The sequence below is a fragment of the Lycorma delicatula genome, chromosome 6 (assembly GCF_047948215.1).
Source record: "Lycorma delicatula isolate Av1 chromosome 6, ASM4794821v1, whole genome shotgun sequence".
NCBI lineage: Eukaryota > Metazoa > Arthropoda > Insecta > Hemiptera > Fulgoridae > Lycorma > Lycorma delicatula.
In genome coordinates, this window is record NC_134460.1 from 143,364,583 (window position 1) to 143,383,563 (window position 18,981).

Below are 18,981 nucleotides of genomic sequence, written 5' to 3' on the forward strand. Positions count from 1 at the left end.
TATCAGAAAACAATTTAATTTTAAGCATAATAATTATACAAAATATTGTGAATTTTTTGACAAATTTTGAAGTATTCAAACATTAGAAAAACTGAAGATTTTATTTTTAAATCTATTTAAATATTAGAATATACTTTTGGAACTGAATGAAAGAACATATATGAGTTAAAAGTAAAATTTTAAACTTATTTCTGAGAGAAGTGTCTGTGTGTTTCAAATGTAACATTTTTTATAACTTTAATAAACACCCCAACAAAATAAGATTACTAACAGCATGGTGGTCTTTTTATTAAGACAAACAGGCCTAGCAGAGAAAGGCTAATGTATGAAAGGATTTATTACAAATTCTGCAACTTGCACACTTAACACTACTTAATATTAATAACAATCTTTATTAAGATTTACATACGGCATTTTATCTCACCTAAACTATGAGAGGTTAATGGAGGAACAGAACTCCCCTTAACTGAAGTATCACCCGCTAAAGTAGTTCGAGGTACTGGAATTGCAAGACTTTTTAATGCCTGAGGACTGCTCTGTGTTCTTAAATTTGCATTTGTAGCTCTTGATGGAGTACTGACACTTGAAGTTTTCCTGTACAATACAAATATATGTAAGCAATTAAAATAAAATGATACATACAATGTCTCCAGATTAATTAAATAAGTTGTGATGCATCAAAATAAAAAGTGATTACATAATTAATTTCATGTACATTGATTAATTACATGTAAAATGAAAGAGCAACTCAAACAATTTTAGCTGTGTGCAAGCTCTAAAGTCTATAGGTAATGGTTTGTATGCTAGCTTAGTAAATGAAATGAAGACTTTGACGATGAAGTCTTTCTTTATCATCTTCATCACGATGAAGACTTTATTCAGCGTGTCGTATTCAGTGATGGAATCTACATTCTATTAAAGTAAACACTCACAATGTACATATTTGGGAAAACATTGCAGTATTTTCAGTTTTTGTGCCATATCCCAACGGACAGTTTACAGCATTTACTTTTTCATGGAAGTAAGTGTGTTTAGAATGAACTATCTTGATATGCTACTACTTATGGCTCTTTCCTCAACTGCAAAACAAACTACAGAACTTTTTATTTGGCAACAAGATGGTATGCCTCCTCACTGGCATAACGTTGTACGTGATTCTCCCTCAACGCTGAGCTGGTTGCCAGGGACCAGATGACAGGGCTTGTTTACCATGTTCTCCACGTTCGCCTGATCTGATCCTGTGCGGTTTTTTCCTTGGGGGTTATAAAGGATGAAGGAGTATGTACCACCATTGCCAGCTGAACTACTCAGTTTGAGACATAGGACTGGAGCAGCTGTCGCATCAATTACTTCAGATTTACTGATTAAAGTATGGTATGATCTATCGGCTGGATCTCTCCTAAGCTGTGTGACATATGGTGCTCACATTGAACACTTATAGGAAAAACTGTTTGAGTTGCTCTTTTATTTTGTGTATAATTTTAAAACTTTAAAATATAATATATAACTTTAAAACTCAATATTCATTTTGAAAAGCACAGTGTATCTTCTTTTCCTCTTTTGGCTCTGGAAGGTTTTTCTCAAGTTTATGTTTTAAATGTAAGCTAACAGAACACTTCACTTTTGCTCAGTGTAAAACAAGTAACTTCTACATTTATTCATTCTAAACCTGTAATCATCTAATGTTATGATATGTAACATATGATGTTCATAATATGTTATATGTGTTATCAACCATTATAGTAATAATTATAGTGCACATATAATCTTTATACTTTTCAAATAAACTGAACATCTACACTCATTAAATTTATACTGGCCAAATTTCTTTACTACAAAACATAAACTTCTGTAGTAGAATAGCAGTGTCTCTGACTTTTATCTGGAAGATTATGGTTCGAATCTTGATCAGATTTGACTTCTTCATTCTAACATAATTCATCTTTCATAATTGACATTAATGAGGCAGTTAGCCTATAGTTGTTAAATTAAAATTAATTAAGGGTGGTAATTTTAATTAATTAACTACATTTTCTATCATCTAGTTACTTAGAAGACAAATTTTGGATTTTGACAATGATCATGCAAAAGGTTTTAATATAAAACCACGGTTCATTATTATGTTTACATTCATTAAAAAAAAATATATTTTTTTAAACATAGTATGGATTATTACCTTAGATCTGTACGATTCTCTGCAACATTCAATCGAGGACGAGCCACAAGAACTGTAAGGAAATAATTAAAAAACCCATTATTACACATTAAATGAACCAACATCCAATAATACCTGTGTAATACATAAATATGAGTACAAATAATTAATACTTATAACATTTTATATTAAAATACTTTAAAATAAAATCGTAAATTTTATTAAACAAGAGATGAATATTAAAAATTAAAAAAACATGACAGCCAAAAAGAACATTGCTCTTTAATGTAGGATAATTACTTAATACAGGATAATTAAAAGTGTACAGGTGATGAAAATTTTATACGTAGAATAATTTTTTTTTAAATTTATACACACACACAAAAAATATTTATATACCCTATGACGCTAATGTAAGGATCCCAATACAGAGCCATACATATAAATTGGTTCAGTCATTGAGCTGCTATAGTGGAACATACATACATACACCCTCAATACATTACACACCTTTTTGGGCAGTCATGTAATAAGTGAACTGAATAAGGACTTTTTCTCCTAGGAAGTTTACCTTGACCTATAAAATTAAAAACCACCTTTGAACAGCCACCATTTTGTCCTGTTGCATATAAACAAGTTACACTTACCCTAATCTACAACCCCATATACTTCCTTAAACTCTACAATTTTGCAAACATGCCTATTGACTGGACTATTTAGATATCTAGTGATTGAAACTCTTTTCTTCATATAAAGCAATGGCTTGCATCGCAGATGTTTGAAAGTGATGAGGAATAGAATGACAAAGTAACTGAAAAATGACTGTAGAACAATAAATAATATGCAACTTTAATTTAATGTAATTGATGTCATTTCAAAATAGCCCTTACTTAAAAATATGCTTATTGTTTTTTTTGTTACATTTTACATATAAAATATAAGAAATAATAGAAAACTTCTTAACTAGGTGGTGTTTATAACTATATTTCAGTTATATCTATAATCTGAACTGTATATAAGAAAAAATAACAGATTCCTTTTATTTTAATCAGTATATTTCTTAAGTAACTAACAGACAGGTCAAATGACTTTTTCCCTGGGCGCACAAGATGTCATTATCAGCACCCGGACACAAAATTACAATAGTAAATAATTAACAATCAAAATTTACCTTAAAAATTAAACAGATCTAAAATGCCTAAGAGATTTGTTAAATGCGAAATAAAACCAAATAAATATGACAATATTAAAATGTGCATAAACAGCATACATAGGTGAATCATATTATATAAATAATCAAATATGTGAATATAGATGTACGGCCTTAAGAAACCAGGTATTGGATACCATACTGTTTCCTAACATGTTACAGATGTTAGCCCCTAATTTTAATTTCTGACACAATGCTGTTAACAGTTACAATCCACAAGCATATGGCGTACAGTCAGATGGCAGTCGCAGCAAACACAAACAGGTGCAGATACTACACTTGTATTACATAGAGATATTTCAGAGATAACAAATTGCATTTCACAGACAACAGGATGTCTGAAGTACATGTGTCACTATTCGCCTGCAAGGCAAGTATATTTAAGGCCTTGTTAGTGGCATACAGCTTTGCAACGAAAACACTGGCAATTCTGGGAAGGCAAAACATTTATGTTCTGCTGGCAACCACAAATGCACAACCAACAGAATTAACATATCTAGAGGCATAAACTATTTTAACAGGATTCACACTATTTACAATATTAAACAAATTTTTTTGTAAGCTAACTAGATTTGTGTCCTTTTTTTGATATCGACTGAGACTACAGCAATAATTCACAGAGGAAGGCTGCCAAGGGGTTAATAAGATTGAGTAACAGGAGGTAATTCTATATTTAGAGATAAGAAAAGCCGATGAGCTCTGATAGCTAGTGGAGCAGTAGATCTTTCCCATTACTCATATTGATTAACGTGCTGATTGGAGAACACAGAATCAAAGGTAGGATAATTTGGTTGCGCTTTAATGCAAGCTATATAGGAGTATATTATTCGTTTCATAAATTCCAAACAGTTAGCTCACCACTATCCTCCAGTAGACTTACCACAGGGCTTGAATGAAACGCACCTCTAGTAAAACAGATAAAAAATGATGGACTGCATCGAGCATCTTTAAAAGACGTGGTAGCCCGTGTGAACAAATAAGCCACACATTCATAAAATAAGCAGGAACAGACCAGAGCTACAGAGCTCTGGTCTGGTAGAAGTGTCTGTTGTGCTTCTACCAAGCAAAATGTATAGTTTATCATCTCCTAAATGAGTATTATTTAAAACTCTCAGCATCTCTGTTATTTTTAGACATTTTAAATTCAGCTCCTTTAAATGACATTAGCAACTGGTCAAACCTCAATCCCAAAATTCTAACCTGCATGTAAGCTACAATTGGTTTACCATGTAGAAACAGTTGAGGGTCAACATGTTCCCTCAAGCATGAAAAGCAAATGCATTTCATTTTCTCCAGAGAAAACTTAGATCTAGTTGTATTATACCATGATTCTAAATAAGTTATCATGTTTTGGAGCAGCCTCTCACCAGTAGCTAAATTTCTAGATAATATACAAATTGAGAAATCTTCTACATATAAAGAAAACATAATGGGCTTTAACACACAGTTTACTATACTACTAATGGCTACGGTAAAAAAAGTAACACTTCGGAGAGTTCCCTGTATACCCATCAGGTTGGTCTAGTGGTTAACGTGTCTTCCCAAATCAGCTGATTTAGAAAGTTAAGAGTTACAGCGTTCAAGTCCTAGTAATCCCAGTTATTTTTACACAGATTTGAATACTAGATCGTGGATACCAGTGTTCTTTGGTGGTTGGGTTTCAATTAACCACACATCTCAGGAATGGTCGAACTGAGAATGTACAAGACTACACTTCATTTACACTCATACATATCATCCTCATTCATCCTCTGAAGAATTATCTAAACGGTAGTTACCGGAGGCTAAACAGGAAAAAAAAAGAGAGGAGAGTTCCCTGTGGCATTCAATTTTCTAGTGTAAAATTTTCAGATACCGTTACTCCAACTCAACTCGAAAGGACAAACTACTCAGGAAATCCCTGAAAAATGCAAGGAGATTCCCTTGTACACCCCATTCATACAGTTTGTTTAGAATTCCTTTCTTCCAAGGTATTTTGAATGACAGATTCAAGAGCAACTATGTGAACGATAGACTTTCTACCTTGGTGTAAACCGCATTGTTCAGCAGTAATTAGGAGATTTCTCTCAAGAGAGAAGACAACAAAGTTAACACAGCGTTAACTTTGATGATGCACAGAAGAACAATTTGTGTGTGTGTGTGTGTGTGTATATGGAGGAGGAAGGTGACTATCGGTAGCATTCCTGTCTAGTGCATTGCTTGGTTGTAATAAAATAGTTAAAACGGCCTTTTATTAAAACAGTATTTATCAATACTCCTTTCACAGTGTAAAATACAGTGCTTTAAATAATACTTCTACATTGGTGTATTTTCAGTTAGAAATACTGTGTATAGAATTACAGTGTGTAATGCCTCAACCAACATCTAACTGCAGATTGGGACAAGGAGTGGCTATAAGAAGCCAGAGTAAATATATTATAATGAACGTCTACAAAAAAGTTTCAGAAGAAAATTTTGATACGTTCAGAAACACAAACTCACGTTGCTGATTTATGCAGCATATCAATTCACATGGTGCGAAAAATTGTTACTGAAAAAAATTAACTTTGTGAAAATGAAACTTTCACTACAGCAGGAAGATCTTGAAAAAGACTAAAGAAAAAGTATTGATGATTTTCTAAGATGTGCATTAAGGAAAATTGTATATAACTTTCATATACACCATAAAAAATTACAGACATTAAATAATTTGTTAGCCATTTTAAAAACAAAACAAAGATTTGAATTTCAAATTTAATCATGAAATGCTAAGAAAAATTTTACGGAATATGGGTTTTGCAAAATTTACAGAGGTATAAAAATGATGGCCGAGCAATTATTTTTTCTGACAAGTCCTACATTCATTCAACTCACACAAAATGTTTTGGTTAGACTGACAACTCTATTCATGGTTACAAGAAACCTATATTAAGAGAACAGAGACTGATAATGGTGCACGCCGTAGGTAAAACTGAAAAAGTCCCTATTGCTCTTTAAAAATTCAGATCAGGTCAGGGACAAGGTGATTACCGTGACAACATGAATACCGGTAACTATGAGAAATGGCTGGAAACAAAATCGAGTCCAAATCTTCAATCTCATTCAGTTTTAGTTTTTGAAAATGCATCTAACTGTAATAAAAAATTACACCAGATTTCGAACTCAAATTGTAGAAAGCAAATACTACTAGAATGGTTGCAAATTAGAAATATTCCATGCTCATTGCAGATATTGAAAGTCTAACTTTATTGATTGGTGAAGTTAAATAAAGTATGCTATGAAAAATTCTATTTTGACAATATATATTGGAATATTATAGTCAGAGTGTTTTAAGGACTGCCACCATACCATCCTGAACATAACCTGATTGAGCTGATTTGGGCAAGAGTAAAGAATCAGATACTGAAGGGAATGTTTTACCTCGGCAAAATATTGTTGAATTTAAGCAAAAGTCAGAACAAAACTTTTCTGAATTAATGGCTGACGACTGGAAATTATGTTGCGATCATGCTTTAAAATTTGAAAAAGCATATTCAGGGACAGATGCAGCTGCAGATACGCAAACTGAAAATTTTATTATAACGACTAATGACAGCAATTGTAACGTCAATGAATCTGAAATATCAGAAAGTGATGATAAGGATAATTAATCGACGATGGTATGAATAGCATTGAGCCACTTGACTGAAATAAAATATGGTTTACTAAAAAACGAAATAATACAGTATTATAATTTATTATCTACCCGATCAGTACTATCCTATTTTCCCTTGTGATCAATTTAAAAACCGTTTTAAAAATAAAATAATATATGAAAAAAGAGAATTTCATGAATAACAAACCACACGCCAAGTTGCCAATCATCACTTATGTGTATTGAGTGCACCGATGAATGCATATGAATGTATGGGCACAGGTGTTCATATATATATACCACAGACCTAGAGTCTTATTCCAACCTGTATAGCATTCCATATCCATGCTGCGCTACAGTTGTGCTAAGTTAACTTTGTTCTACTCTACCACACTAGATGACAATTCTCCATTTGTTCCATAAACCTGCACAGGGTACTTGTTAGAAGACAGGACGATAACTTGAGGGGCATGATTAATCTCAGGTTTCAGTATGGGAATCACCAATTACTTCTGACCAAGAATCTGAAAAAACCTGATCAAAAAACATTCTATTATAGACATACAAAAGATGTAATGCAGTACCCAGGTGGTGTGATAACATACTGAACCTGGTATCATTTGCAGGGGAAGTGTCACTGGAATTTATTTAAAGAATATCTTATCATCAAAGAAAATGGAATGATCAATTCATTTTGTGAGTCTTTGATAACAAACGTGATGTTTTCTAACTGGAACTTATCTCATAAACTCATGACAATATCATAATGTAAGCCAAACTGACTTAAACAAATTTCCAAACATATTCTCCACATCAACTGTTGCGGTGATGAGGTTGCCACATTGTGTTTCAGCCCAATCGACAGCAGAGATTGTCCTGATCCACACATGGCCCAAACTTTTCTCTATATAACCAATGATGGAGTTGTCTGGGAAATTGTATCCACATAATTCAGCCAAGATTTCCATTTAGCACACCAAAACACTTGAAGACAAACAGCTCTTGCATTGCAGAGGTACAGAACAATTCAGTTGTAGGCCTTTAATTGGCATTACATAAAACCCTGCAACAATCCCTTAGTGCATGCCTACAGTTTTTATTCCACCAAGGAACAGCAGGCCATCATGGCTTTCTAGATGTTAAAGGGATAAATTGAGTATCAGGTGTGTAAATTAAATCTATATACAATAGATATCAGGGAATATAATTTATTGGAAGGTGTAAGTTGTAGATATTAATTTTAAATGACACCAACATCTTCACTGACTGCAGGTGTTTTCCTAGCAGAATACAGGATTCTGCTAGGAAAAACATTGATACGATTCTTTCAGAAAAACAACCACACCTTCATGTACTCTGCCTCAGTTTGATGGTCGCATCTTTCACAGATGTGACCATGAAAGGACACATCATCCTGTCGACAGAGACAAAACTCTTGCAGACACAATATTAAAGGATTTTCTACCTTTAGTAGGATTTCAATGTCCTCACAGTGAAAACGAACACTGTAAACATTCCACTGAATAATATTTGTTCTCATTTTCTCAACAGGAAAATACTCTTTTCCTGTTATAAACAAAACTGCATGCGTACATGCACATATAATAATAATTAATACAAGATAAAATTACCACTGGATAAAGGGTTCACTTGAGTTTTCAATTCTTTACCGCTAGTCAACGTTGAAAGATATTTCTCTTCTTCAAATTTCTGCACATCTTTTGGGTCAGACTGCAAGTACATCCATATATGAAAAAAATAAAAAATAAATAAATATAAATAACAATTATCATTAAAATAAAAATATACATTATTACAAAATTACACCAACTAACTTACATATTTTTACTTCAGTCAGTGTATATCTTACATATGCATTGCACTCTACACAGGTTATTTGCATGATTGGTTACCATAAGAGACTATGTTTTTTTTTTCTTAGTTAATTATTAATGATTATGAAGTTTACTTAATTAATTAAAGTAAATTTAAAAATCAATACTGTATCACTTCTCTCTTGTTAATTCTTTATTAATGAAGAGAAAAAGAAAATGTTAATCCCTTTAAACAAATCACATAAATTACAATAAAATTAATAAATGTAGTGCTTTGTACCACAACCAAAATTCCATGAAATTAAGTAATTTTATGGAAAAGAATTTTCCATAAAGAATTTTCAACATCCTTTTACAGATAAATTCTTCCTGAACTTTTAACCACTTGAGTGAAAATTAATGCTAATTTACAGACGGAGCATGGGTAAAACTTTGAAACCAATTAAATTGTACAGCTTTGGAGAATAAACTGTTATAACTTGGGTAAAGACCCAAATTACAATCATTTATTCTAGAAAATAAATAAGTTGACCCACCGGGTTGGTCTAGTGGTGAACGCGTCTTCCCAAATCAGCTGATTTGGAAGTCGAGAGTTCCAGCGTTCAAGTTCTAGTAAAGCCAGCTATTTTTACACGGACTTGAATACTAGATCATGTATACCGGTGTTCTTTGGTGGTTGGGTTTCAATTAACCACACATCTCTCATCTCTCAGGTATGGTTGAACTGAGAATGTACAAGACTACACTTCATTCACACTCATACATATCATCCTCATTCATCCTATGAAGTATTATCTAAACGGTAGTTACTGGAGGCTAAACAGGAAAAAAAAAAGAGAAAATAAGTAAGTTACATTCTCCAAAGAAATGTCGACTCCTTACTCACACTCTAAATGTGTCAGACATATATGTTTTAAGCTGAGTATATATCTAACAAGGGCAGGCAGTCAGCTTACAATGGAGTTTATTGATGCCTTTTTGCAGGGTGTTAGAAAATGGGCTCTGCTTCAAATTCAACTTGTTACAATTTGGAAAAAACTCCTATTTAAAGATTTTTAAATGGTTCAAGTAGCTTACTTGTATAAGCTTACTTGTATTATTATGTCAACATTAACAGCAGTAGCAGCAGCAGCAGCAGAGTGGCAAGGGCAAGGTTTCCAATCTCATAATTGAGTAGTCTCGGGTGTGACTCCATATTTTTTTTTTTTTTACTTTCTTTTCTTACACTTATACTAACACAGATATTTTTATTACCGTTTTTAAAATTTAAATAAATTTATTTTAATTTTCAGCTTGCCTATTACAATCTGAAAATATTTATACTATTTTTGGATTATGTAATAAATAACCTATTATTCAGTTTTATTTATTATTTTTTCATCGTTGTACTATATATTGTAACTAGCACCCTGGAAATTAAAATAAATTTATTTTAATGTTCATAAAGATTGTTAGATTGACAAATGTTATATTCAAATAAAATAATAATAATAATAAGCAAACATAGATTGACATCATCATCGTTAATGTAAAAAAAATGTACATAAGAATATTAAAATATTTTTAAGAAAACAATAAGTTAAAGAAAGTTGGAGATTCAAACCAGAGATCATCTCTCAATTATGAAAGAACAACGCTTGCTATACAGCTACTGCTGCTGCTGTGACTAATGATATAATAATATCGTAGAACAAAAATGTAGAACAAAAACAAACAAACAGGACATACCAACAAAATGAAATTTCAAATTCTTAAGAAAATGATATATGTAGGAGGGAGATAACAGAATGGAACATTAAAAATGTAAATGGGTTTCATCCAAATATATAAAAAGACTACAATTTAGATGATGGACTAGGTGATTAATAATGTTAATATTTATATCTTTTGACTACACATCTTCACCTGCCACCTTCCACCAGACATCAACTCATTCCACATTTAAATTTGCATTACAGTGCCACAAAAGGTAAAAAAATTACACGTAATGTGGGATTAAACAGATACACAATGATTAAATCAAAAGATCACAAATACACTAGAAAGGAGCGTGAAATTTATCCAAAAATAAGCATAGTGTAATCAAACTCAAAAAAATAAATACAAAATGGATGAAAAATGTAAAAAACAGTCTGTAATACACACCTTAAACGGATATGAGCTCCATTTTTCAATCGTACTGGACACTTCCAATATGCGCTTTCGGACATCAGAATCCCTTTCAGAAGAACTGGCAACTCTCAAAGTACTATCAACCATTTGACTGAATTTAGGGACATTCTTTTCAACAGCCTTAGCTATCATTTTCAATTGTGGCAATAATGATACTGCCAATAAACGAATATTGGCCACTTTGTCACCTAAAAAAAAAAAAGTAATAATAAGAACTAATTTTATTCATGTTTATTTCTAAATAAAACCAAATAACAAAATGTAAAAAAAATTATTTATTTTATTCTCAGATGAAGTTGTATTACCAAAACAGAAAAATAATTGAACAACTTGTAACATCCATAGTAACTTATTACACAATAATCTCTGCCAAGTGGCAGTAATGTAAAGTTCTGGGCTAACTGAACAGAGAAATTAAATGACATAGCCATTCTCAAGCAAACCAGCCAAATGAGGAAAAAGACAGTAAAGTGAACAGATTTCCTGTGTTTTCATTACTAAGCTGAATATATTGTTACACATAATAATGAAAAACAATTGACATTTAATCCTTCACACTTTGTGTGCGTGCGTGCGTTTAAAGGTGAGTAAGTAATAACTTACAATATATTTTCATGACCATCTCAGTTGGTAATACTGCCATTTTCACATGCAAATGACATGCATTTTTCCCAACTTAATATTTCTTATAGATCTTTCTCAAAGATCAGTCAGTTTTATGGTCAAAACCTTAATGTTAACTATAGCTGCTCCATTTCCATTGTACCAAAGAAGAGCAGCATTCAATAATCCTTTACTGTGAAGGTGTATCATGGACCAAAATCTATCAGACTTTTAGCACAATATCAAAACAATGACTTATCATAACAATGTCATCTATGAGTGGACTGAAATATTTTTAAATTTTTTTCCACAAGTATTACACATGCAGAAGGAGCCAGATATCTGTACGTAAGTGAACATCACCAATTAGGAAAAAGTTCAAAAGTCAACATCAGCAAGAAAATAGATGCTAATGTTTTGGGATTCAAAATGCCAAGTACTGAAACATCACCAGTAAAGGAGCTCAATAAATGTGCTTGTTACAGTATAACAAACTTATTACTATAAACCACCATGAGCAGCTTATGCCTGTCTGCAATCAAACTACTTTCATTTCAAATAATCTCAGCAACTACTGCATACTTTTCTTGGTGTAATCTCTTTTCTCTTACATTTTTCACTAAACCATTTTATGAAAACAACTTTTGGTATTATGATCTTTTTGCAATTTTTAATCACAGGCTACCACCAAACTTTCAAATATTTCAATTTTTTGCAACAGATACAAGCTTGTACATTACTAAGATATGCTATATTTCTACTTATGTCTTTCCTCTGCCATATGTTCTTATTCAGTTCAACTCTGAAATAACTTATGCTTAGATGAATATTTCAATGATTGTTAGATTTTCTGGGATAAGTAGCTTTACATGATCTTATTTTTTCATTAACTCATCACAGATCTACTACTCTGCCGTTTTTGTCAGCAATATATAACCCTACAATGATTTCTTGACTTTACCAACTAAATGCCTAATATCAATGAACACACAAATAACATTCATACAAAATGCTGGTTTCTGATATAGGCAAAAGGTAACAATGACCTTTCTCCACTAAATCTTGTAAGGATGTGTACAAATAAGTATTCTGTAATAAATATTTTCTAAAGAGTCAGTAGTGCATGTGATGTATCCTTTGTTCATGGTACTTGCCAATTGTCACTCTGAACATCCACTGCTCACATACTGCGAAGAATATTTTGCTGTAGTTCATTAATACAGGTCATAAAGGGATTTTATATTAATATCTTTGATAATAAATAACATTCATGAAACACAACTGACACATTATTAAAATTGAAAATATATATTTTTGAATTGAAAATAAGGATATTCAATTCAAAATTGCATTGAATATATTAAAACTAGGAAGGAACACAGAGTATTTGTGACTCATACACCCACTTTTAGTCAAACACTATTTAATAGATGTCTAGGCTATATATATAAAACAAACACCACCATAGACATACCAAATTAACAGCAAGTTTAAAGTAAACTTACTAATTTACAAAAAAATAATTTTTTGAATCTACTGATTCAAAATCAGTTACATGCTCGTGTATTATATCAGGCAATAAATTACTTTTAGCATTAATTAAAGCTGATAGTTGATCATGGCAACTTCAGATAAAAAGTATTTTTTTATGTTAATTTTTATGCAGATTGAACTTGCTATTAATTTGTCAATAATAGTTTTGTTACTAACTATGAGTTGCTATACACTGAAAAACAAGTTTAATAAAACTATATAGCTGTATTATATAATTTCAGTAGTGTAATAATTTTTATTAAGTAGAATAAATATTCTGTTTATAGACTACATATACAATAATAGATGAATGATGTACAGCTTGTTTGTTCAGCGGTGGCAGTTGTAAATTGGATGCACCATAGCAACTCAGAAATAGTTTGGGGTAAGGGTAAATAACTTATCAAATGAGATCAGAATTCAGTGTAAGAGATTGTGTTTATGTATTTTTCTGAAAACATGTATATGTTTTTTATAACCAATAACTGGATTTGATACTTATGTAATCAACCTTTGTTCACAGCTGTTATTTGTGAATAAGTTTATTAATAGTGTTATTATTAGTGTTAGTGTCATTAAAGAAAAGTTATTTTTTAGTTAACTTTATTTGAATTGTTTGTAAATTTAATTTACTTTAGTGTGAACATAAACCCATAATGCTGGTAAAAGTCAGACACAAGCAGTTACTCTTTTATTCTTCATGTTTATAATTTTAAAAGAAGCTGAAGAAGGACATGCAAAAAATTTAAAACAAATTGAAACTTGTGTGTCTAAAGTGACCGGTGTATTGTATAAAACTAGGGTGAATTCAGTACTCCTTGTAAATATAAAAATAGCCAAGGAAGACATTGAAAACTGACCTGGATGATTTCAACAAAGATGTTATTTGGAGAAAAGTGAATAAGTTTCACTTATGGCATGGAGAAAACTTATGCAATTAGTAAAAAACCAAATAATGTTTGAAGGGGAAATTTGGGCTTTTTATGTAATGATGAAAAATGTAGGCTTCCAGAGGAAAAAAGCTGAAAACAACAAAACAATTTTGATCAACAATAATGATATAGGAGATAAAAGGTTGCACTAACTCCACTACTTAACTTGGTTGAAAGAAAAAAAATTGTCCAATTGGACTTAAGTACATGAAAACTATATACATCCTTCCCATACGAACAGTCAAACATGGACCAATGGTTCGTCAAAAGAGCTGAAAACTCTTGTTTGTAAAGGGAGTCTAGCAATAATAGCTAATGCAGGAGAAGACTGCACATAATCATTATCTTGTTTAATTGAATATACTTACCTAATATTTAAGTTGGATAAGAAAACAGGCAATTACCATGATATGAATTTTAATAATTTTCAAAAATTGAAAATTCAAATATTTTCAAAAATGGGTTGTGCCTCAACTGCTACCGAATTTGTCGCTGAGATCTGTAATAGTCATGGACAACACACCGTACCACAATGTTCAAATAGATCCAGCCCCTAATTCAAATTCAAAAAAATAAGACGAGATTGACAAGCTCAATAAAAACAAAGACACCATTTTCACATGAAATATTCAAATCTGAATTGAATACAATGATAAAACTACATAAACTGTGATTTAAAATGTATAAAATAGATTGTTTGCTGCATAAGAACATACTGTTGTCAGATTACCACCTTATCATCCAGACTTAAATGCTATTGAGAATGTCTGGGTATGTGTAAAAATTATGTTGCCCAAAAGTATGTAACATTCAATTTAAAAAACACAATAGAACTAGTGAAAAAAATGTAGAAAAATAAATGTAAACTTCTGGAATGCAGTTTGAAAAAATGTAGAAAATTGTGAGACAAATTATTTAAAATTTGAACCAATGTTAAACAAAATTTCTAAGAGTTTTATCGTAAAATTAAATAAAACAGTAATTTTATTGTTCTGACAGTTCCATGGGCAACAGTGATGACAAAGAAGAGGACATACTAAGTGGAGTAAAAGAAACAGTGTAGCTTGGAAAGAAATTACATATGTTGTGTTATGTCGTTTTTTCCTGAGCGCACGAGTTGTTGTAATCAGCAACCAGACACAAAATTACCAACGTAAATGATTAAAAATTAAAATTTACTTTAAAAATTGAAATGACTGGAAATGACTGAAAATGCCTATGCAGAATGTTAGGTTTGAAATTAGTTTTAAAATTACAGTTAAGTGGTTGGTTTTTTAATAACTTAATTTTTTATATATTATTATTAACATCATCATAATATTTTGTAATGATTTTTTTTGTTATTATTCCACTGATAAATAAGATTCTATTGACATCAAATGAGTTAAGATTTATGAGGTGATTTATAGCATATGTTTGTTTGATTTGCATATAATGTCATTAATGTGTAAGTTGGACATGTGTTAAGAATTCTTAAAAACAGAAATAATCATAAATTAATGTCACTATCCATGATCATATAGCTAAATATAGAACGAAACCTATGCATAATTAAGATCAAAGACACCCTTTGTTCTAGTGAAGAAGATTTATGATTAACTACTGAAGTGTAATAAATATAATAAGGAACATTGGCAAAGAGAAAATTATGGAGTTTTGTCCTTAACTATGAGAGGTTATCTCTAAAGTAAAGACAATTTCATTATAAAAAAATTTATTCTGAAAACTTTATAAATATTTTTTTATTTCTCTTAAACTACATACCTTATACTACTACTTCTTTATATAATCGCCACATGAATTAAGACATTTATTGTAACAATACACCAGCTTCAATATACCCACGTTGTATTCTTCTGCCGCCAGTCCATTTAGCCACTGATTAACAGCATTTTTAAGTACATCATCACCCACGAATTGCTTACCATTCAAAAATTCTTTCAATTTCCCAAACAAATAGTAATCAGAAGGAGATAAGTCCGAACTATATGGTGGGTGATCACAAATTTCCCATTCGAATGTTTTCAGTAAATCACATGTTGGACTTGCAACAGGTGGATGTGCTTTATTGTGCAGCAGTCAGCTGCCCTTGTAGCCGATTTTGAATGGCGTGCCATAACTTAAGTAAAATTTTGCAGTAGGCTTCTGTGTTTACAGTCATTCCACATGGCATGAAATCCAACAGCAGTATGACAAACTGATCCCAAAAGACTGTGGCCATCACTTTGTGTCCAAATGGCTGCGGCTTAACCTTTGTTGGTTTGGTTGGTGATTGAGGAAGATGTCATTCACTTGACTGCAGTTTTCTCTCTGGCATGTAATAACAAAATCCATGTTCATCACCAGTAACAATTGAATTAAGGAACTCACCACCTTTGTGTAGCACATCAAAAATTTCTAAGCAAATCCCATTTGGATTTTTTTGTGACGTTTCATTAAGACACCCACGTTCACAAACCTTTCTGAAGTCTAAATGGTCATTAAAAATGCGACCAACAATAGCTCTTGAAACATCAGAAAAATGAAGGGCTAGGTTGGGAATCATTGAGGGACGATCTTTTTTGATTTTGTCATCGATGCGTTACAACAAGTCCTCGATGATTATTGAGGGCCTCCCCCTCCAAGAAACGTTCTTCATTGTGCACATTAATTCTGTTATTTCTAAACCTTTCACACCATTTTCAGACATTTCTTTTATTCATTATATTATTGTCATACACAGCAAGCAACTGCCTATGAATTTCAGCCAGCTTAACGTTTTGATGGTTTAAAAAATTTATGACTCCGCATATTTCACAGTCAGCAGTAGCATCGATTTCCCTATTTATTTTATATCATAATAACTCACATGCAATCCAAAGATACTACAACACGACAAATTACAAACAACAATGCAGTGTGTACATTACTAGCGTGGCCATGAATGACACAGGTTCGCTAACCTTAAGGAGAGAAATTTCTCAGCAGACTTTACTTTAGAGATATCCCTTGTATGATTGCAGATGAAGGTTCGTTCTCTGTATTCCAGTCTGCAGACCAATATTCTCTCTGTTACTGGATCGACTAAGAGTTCGCACAGCTCATATGCCAACACTCACCAAACTGTATGTAAATTTGAGTACATACATATCTAGCAATGCATTAAGAAATGTCAGACAATTGTCTAAATGAACAATAATCATGCATTAGAATGTATTACGTTAATTTACTATAATATACAATCACTTTGTGAAAGAATGTAGTTTTTTAAATTATTTTAGATTTTTCCATACAGGTAAACATAACATGAATTATTAACATGTATGATTTTATGTTAATAAGGTACTAAGGTATGTTAATAAGGTAATGTACTATACATAATTTTGTTCAAGTATGACTTTATGTAGCTTTAACCTGTAATCTATTAACATTGAAAAACATATATTTTCAACATACATTCAAACACTTCCAATTCAAAATATTTATATTTTTAGGAATATATATTTATAATATTTTTTTTTTAATATAAACAATCATCAGAATACACCATCTAGGTATTTTGAAAAATTATTTAATATTCTTAAAAAGGGAAAAGTCTATCTTTGCAATTTTGGATAATCTGCAAATTGTTAATCCACTTCTAGAAAATCACAAATTAAGTGCATTTAAAGAACTGTTTTAAAATATACAGCCCACAACAAACTTAGAGAACACCAACTGTGAATTTTATTTATTGGTTATATTAAAAAGAGCACAGCAATTAATAGATAACTTACCCACAAGTTGGAGAGTTTTAACAAAAAAGAATTCCCTAAAGTAATTACTAGAAAATAGATCTATAATTTCAGGACATGATTTAACAAAAATAACACGATCGTAGAATTTTTCACTGCAGCATAGGTCTGTAAATAATTAAAAAAACATAAGTAATATTAAAAACATAATTATGTATATTGTAGAGTATATTCACTCATCAAATATAAATACAAACATTCACAGACACACATATGCAATGGAAAAGGGCTTTGTTTATTGAGTAAACAGATTTGTAAACCTAGGACTTAGGCTAGCTACAGAAACAGATCTTCTGACCTAAATGAAATAAGTTTTTGCTCTTCATATGCTTAAGACAAAGGATATGAATGTTACAGTAAAATTGATCCAGAGAATTTTTCAGATGCTAATCAGAAATTTTTTTTTCTAGTAAACCCTTTTTGTGTTTTTTTAAACATTCAATTTTATTTTAAAATGACCTAATACACAGTAAAGCATTAATATGCAAAGTTATGTATGGAACAGTAAGAAGTACCAAAAAAATACAACAAAATTGTAAACCGTATAGTAACAGTCTTGCAGATATCATTTCTTTCACTGAAAAACAAAGATTTTTGTAATATAAATAAAACTGTTTTTAACAAAACGATACTGATATAAAAAAAAGGAAGACACTAAATTTCTATTATCAAAATCTGTTATTAATTTAGAGTTTTGTTTAAAAAAAATACATGCTAAATATATGTAATAGACAATAGATATACAATAATTGATAATATACAATGTTTAAGCATTCCATAAATAAGCAAAAAATAGAAAAATTTGTTACAAATCTCTTACCGGCCCAATTTCATTTATTAAAGAACAAATAATCATAAGAAATGTATTATTATTTCTGTAAATGTGATATGGATTACATATAAATGAAATAGGGCTGGTAAGAATTTTGTAACAAATTTTTCTATTTTTGCTTATTATATGGAATGCTTAAACATTGTTTATTATCTATTGTTTATTACATATATTTAACATGTATTTTTTTTAAACAAAATTCTAAATTAATAACAGATTTTGATAACAGAAATGTAGTCTTAACTTTTTTGACAGTATCATTTTGTTAAAAATAGTTTTATTTATATTACAGAAATCTTTGTTTTTTCAGCAGAATAAATTAT

The 18,981-nt window shown here is 31.0% G+C and overlaps 1 protein-coding gene across 8 annotated transcripts in view; it reads right to left on the reverse strand.

Annotated features, from left to right (window-relative positions):
- Window positions 1-18,981, reverse strand: part of LOC142326314 (serine/threonine-protein phosphatase 4 regulatory subunit 4-like) — an 84,491-nt gene that overhangs the window by 10,339 nt on the left and 55,171 nt on the right. For all 8 annotated transcript variants that reach the window (XR_012756756.1, XR_012756757.1, XR_012756758.1 and 5 more), the window contains 5 exons: window positions 17,809-17,934; window positions 10,959-11,173; window positions 8,610-8,709; window positions 2,177-2,228; window positions 425-594 (listed from right to left, as the gene is read on the reverse strand). Coding sequence is in view for 5 of the 8 variants with exons in the window: in XM_075368713.1 (XP_075224828.1) it covers window positions 425-594; window positions 2,177-2,228; window positions 8,610-8,709; window positions 10,959-11,173; window positions 17,809-17,934 (663 nt within the window). In the remaining 3 variants the exon portion in view is untranslated. The remainder of the gene's footprint in view (window positions 1-424; window positions 595-2,176; window positions 2,229-8,609; window positions 8,710-10,958; window positions 11,174-17,808; window positions 17,935-18,981) is intronic.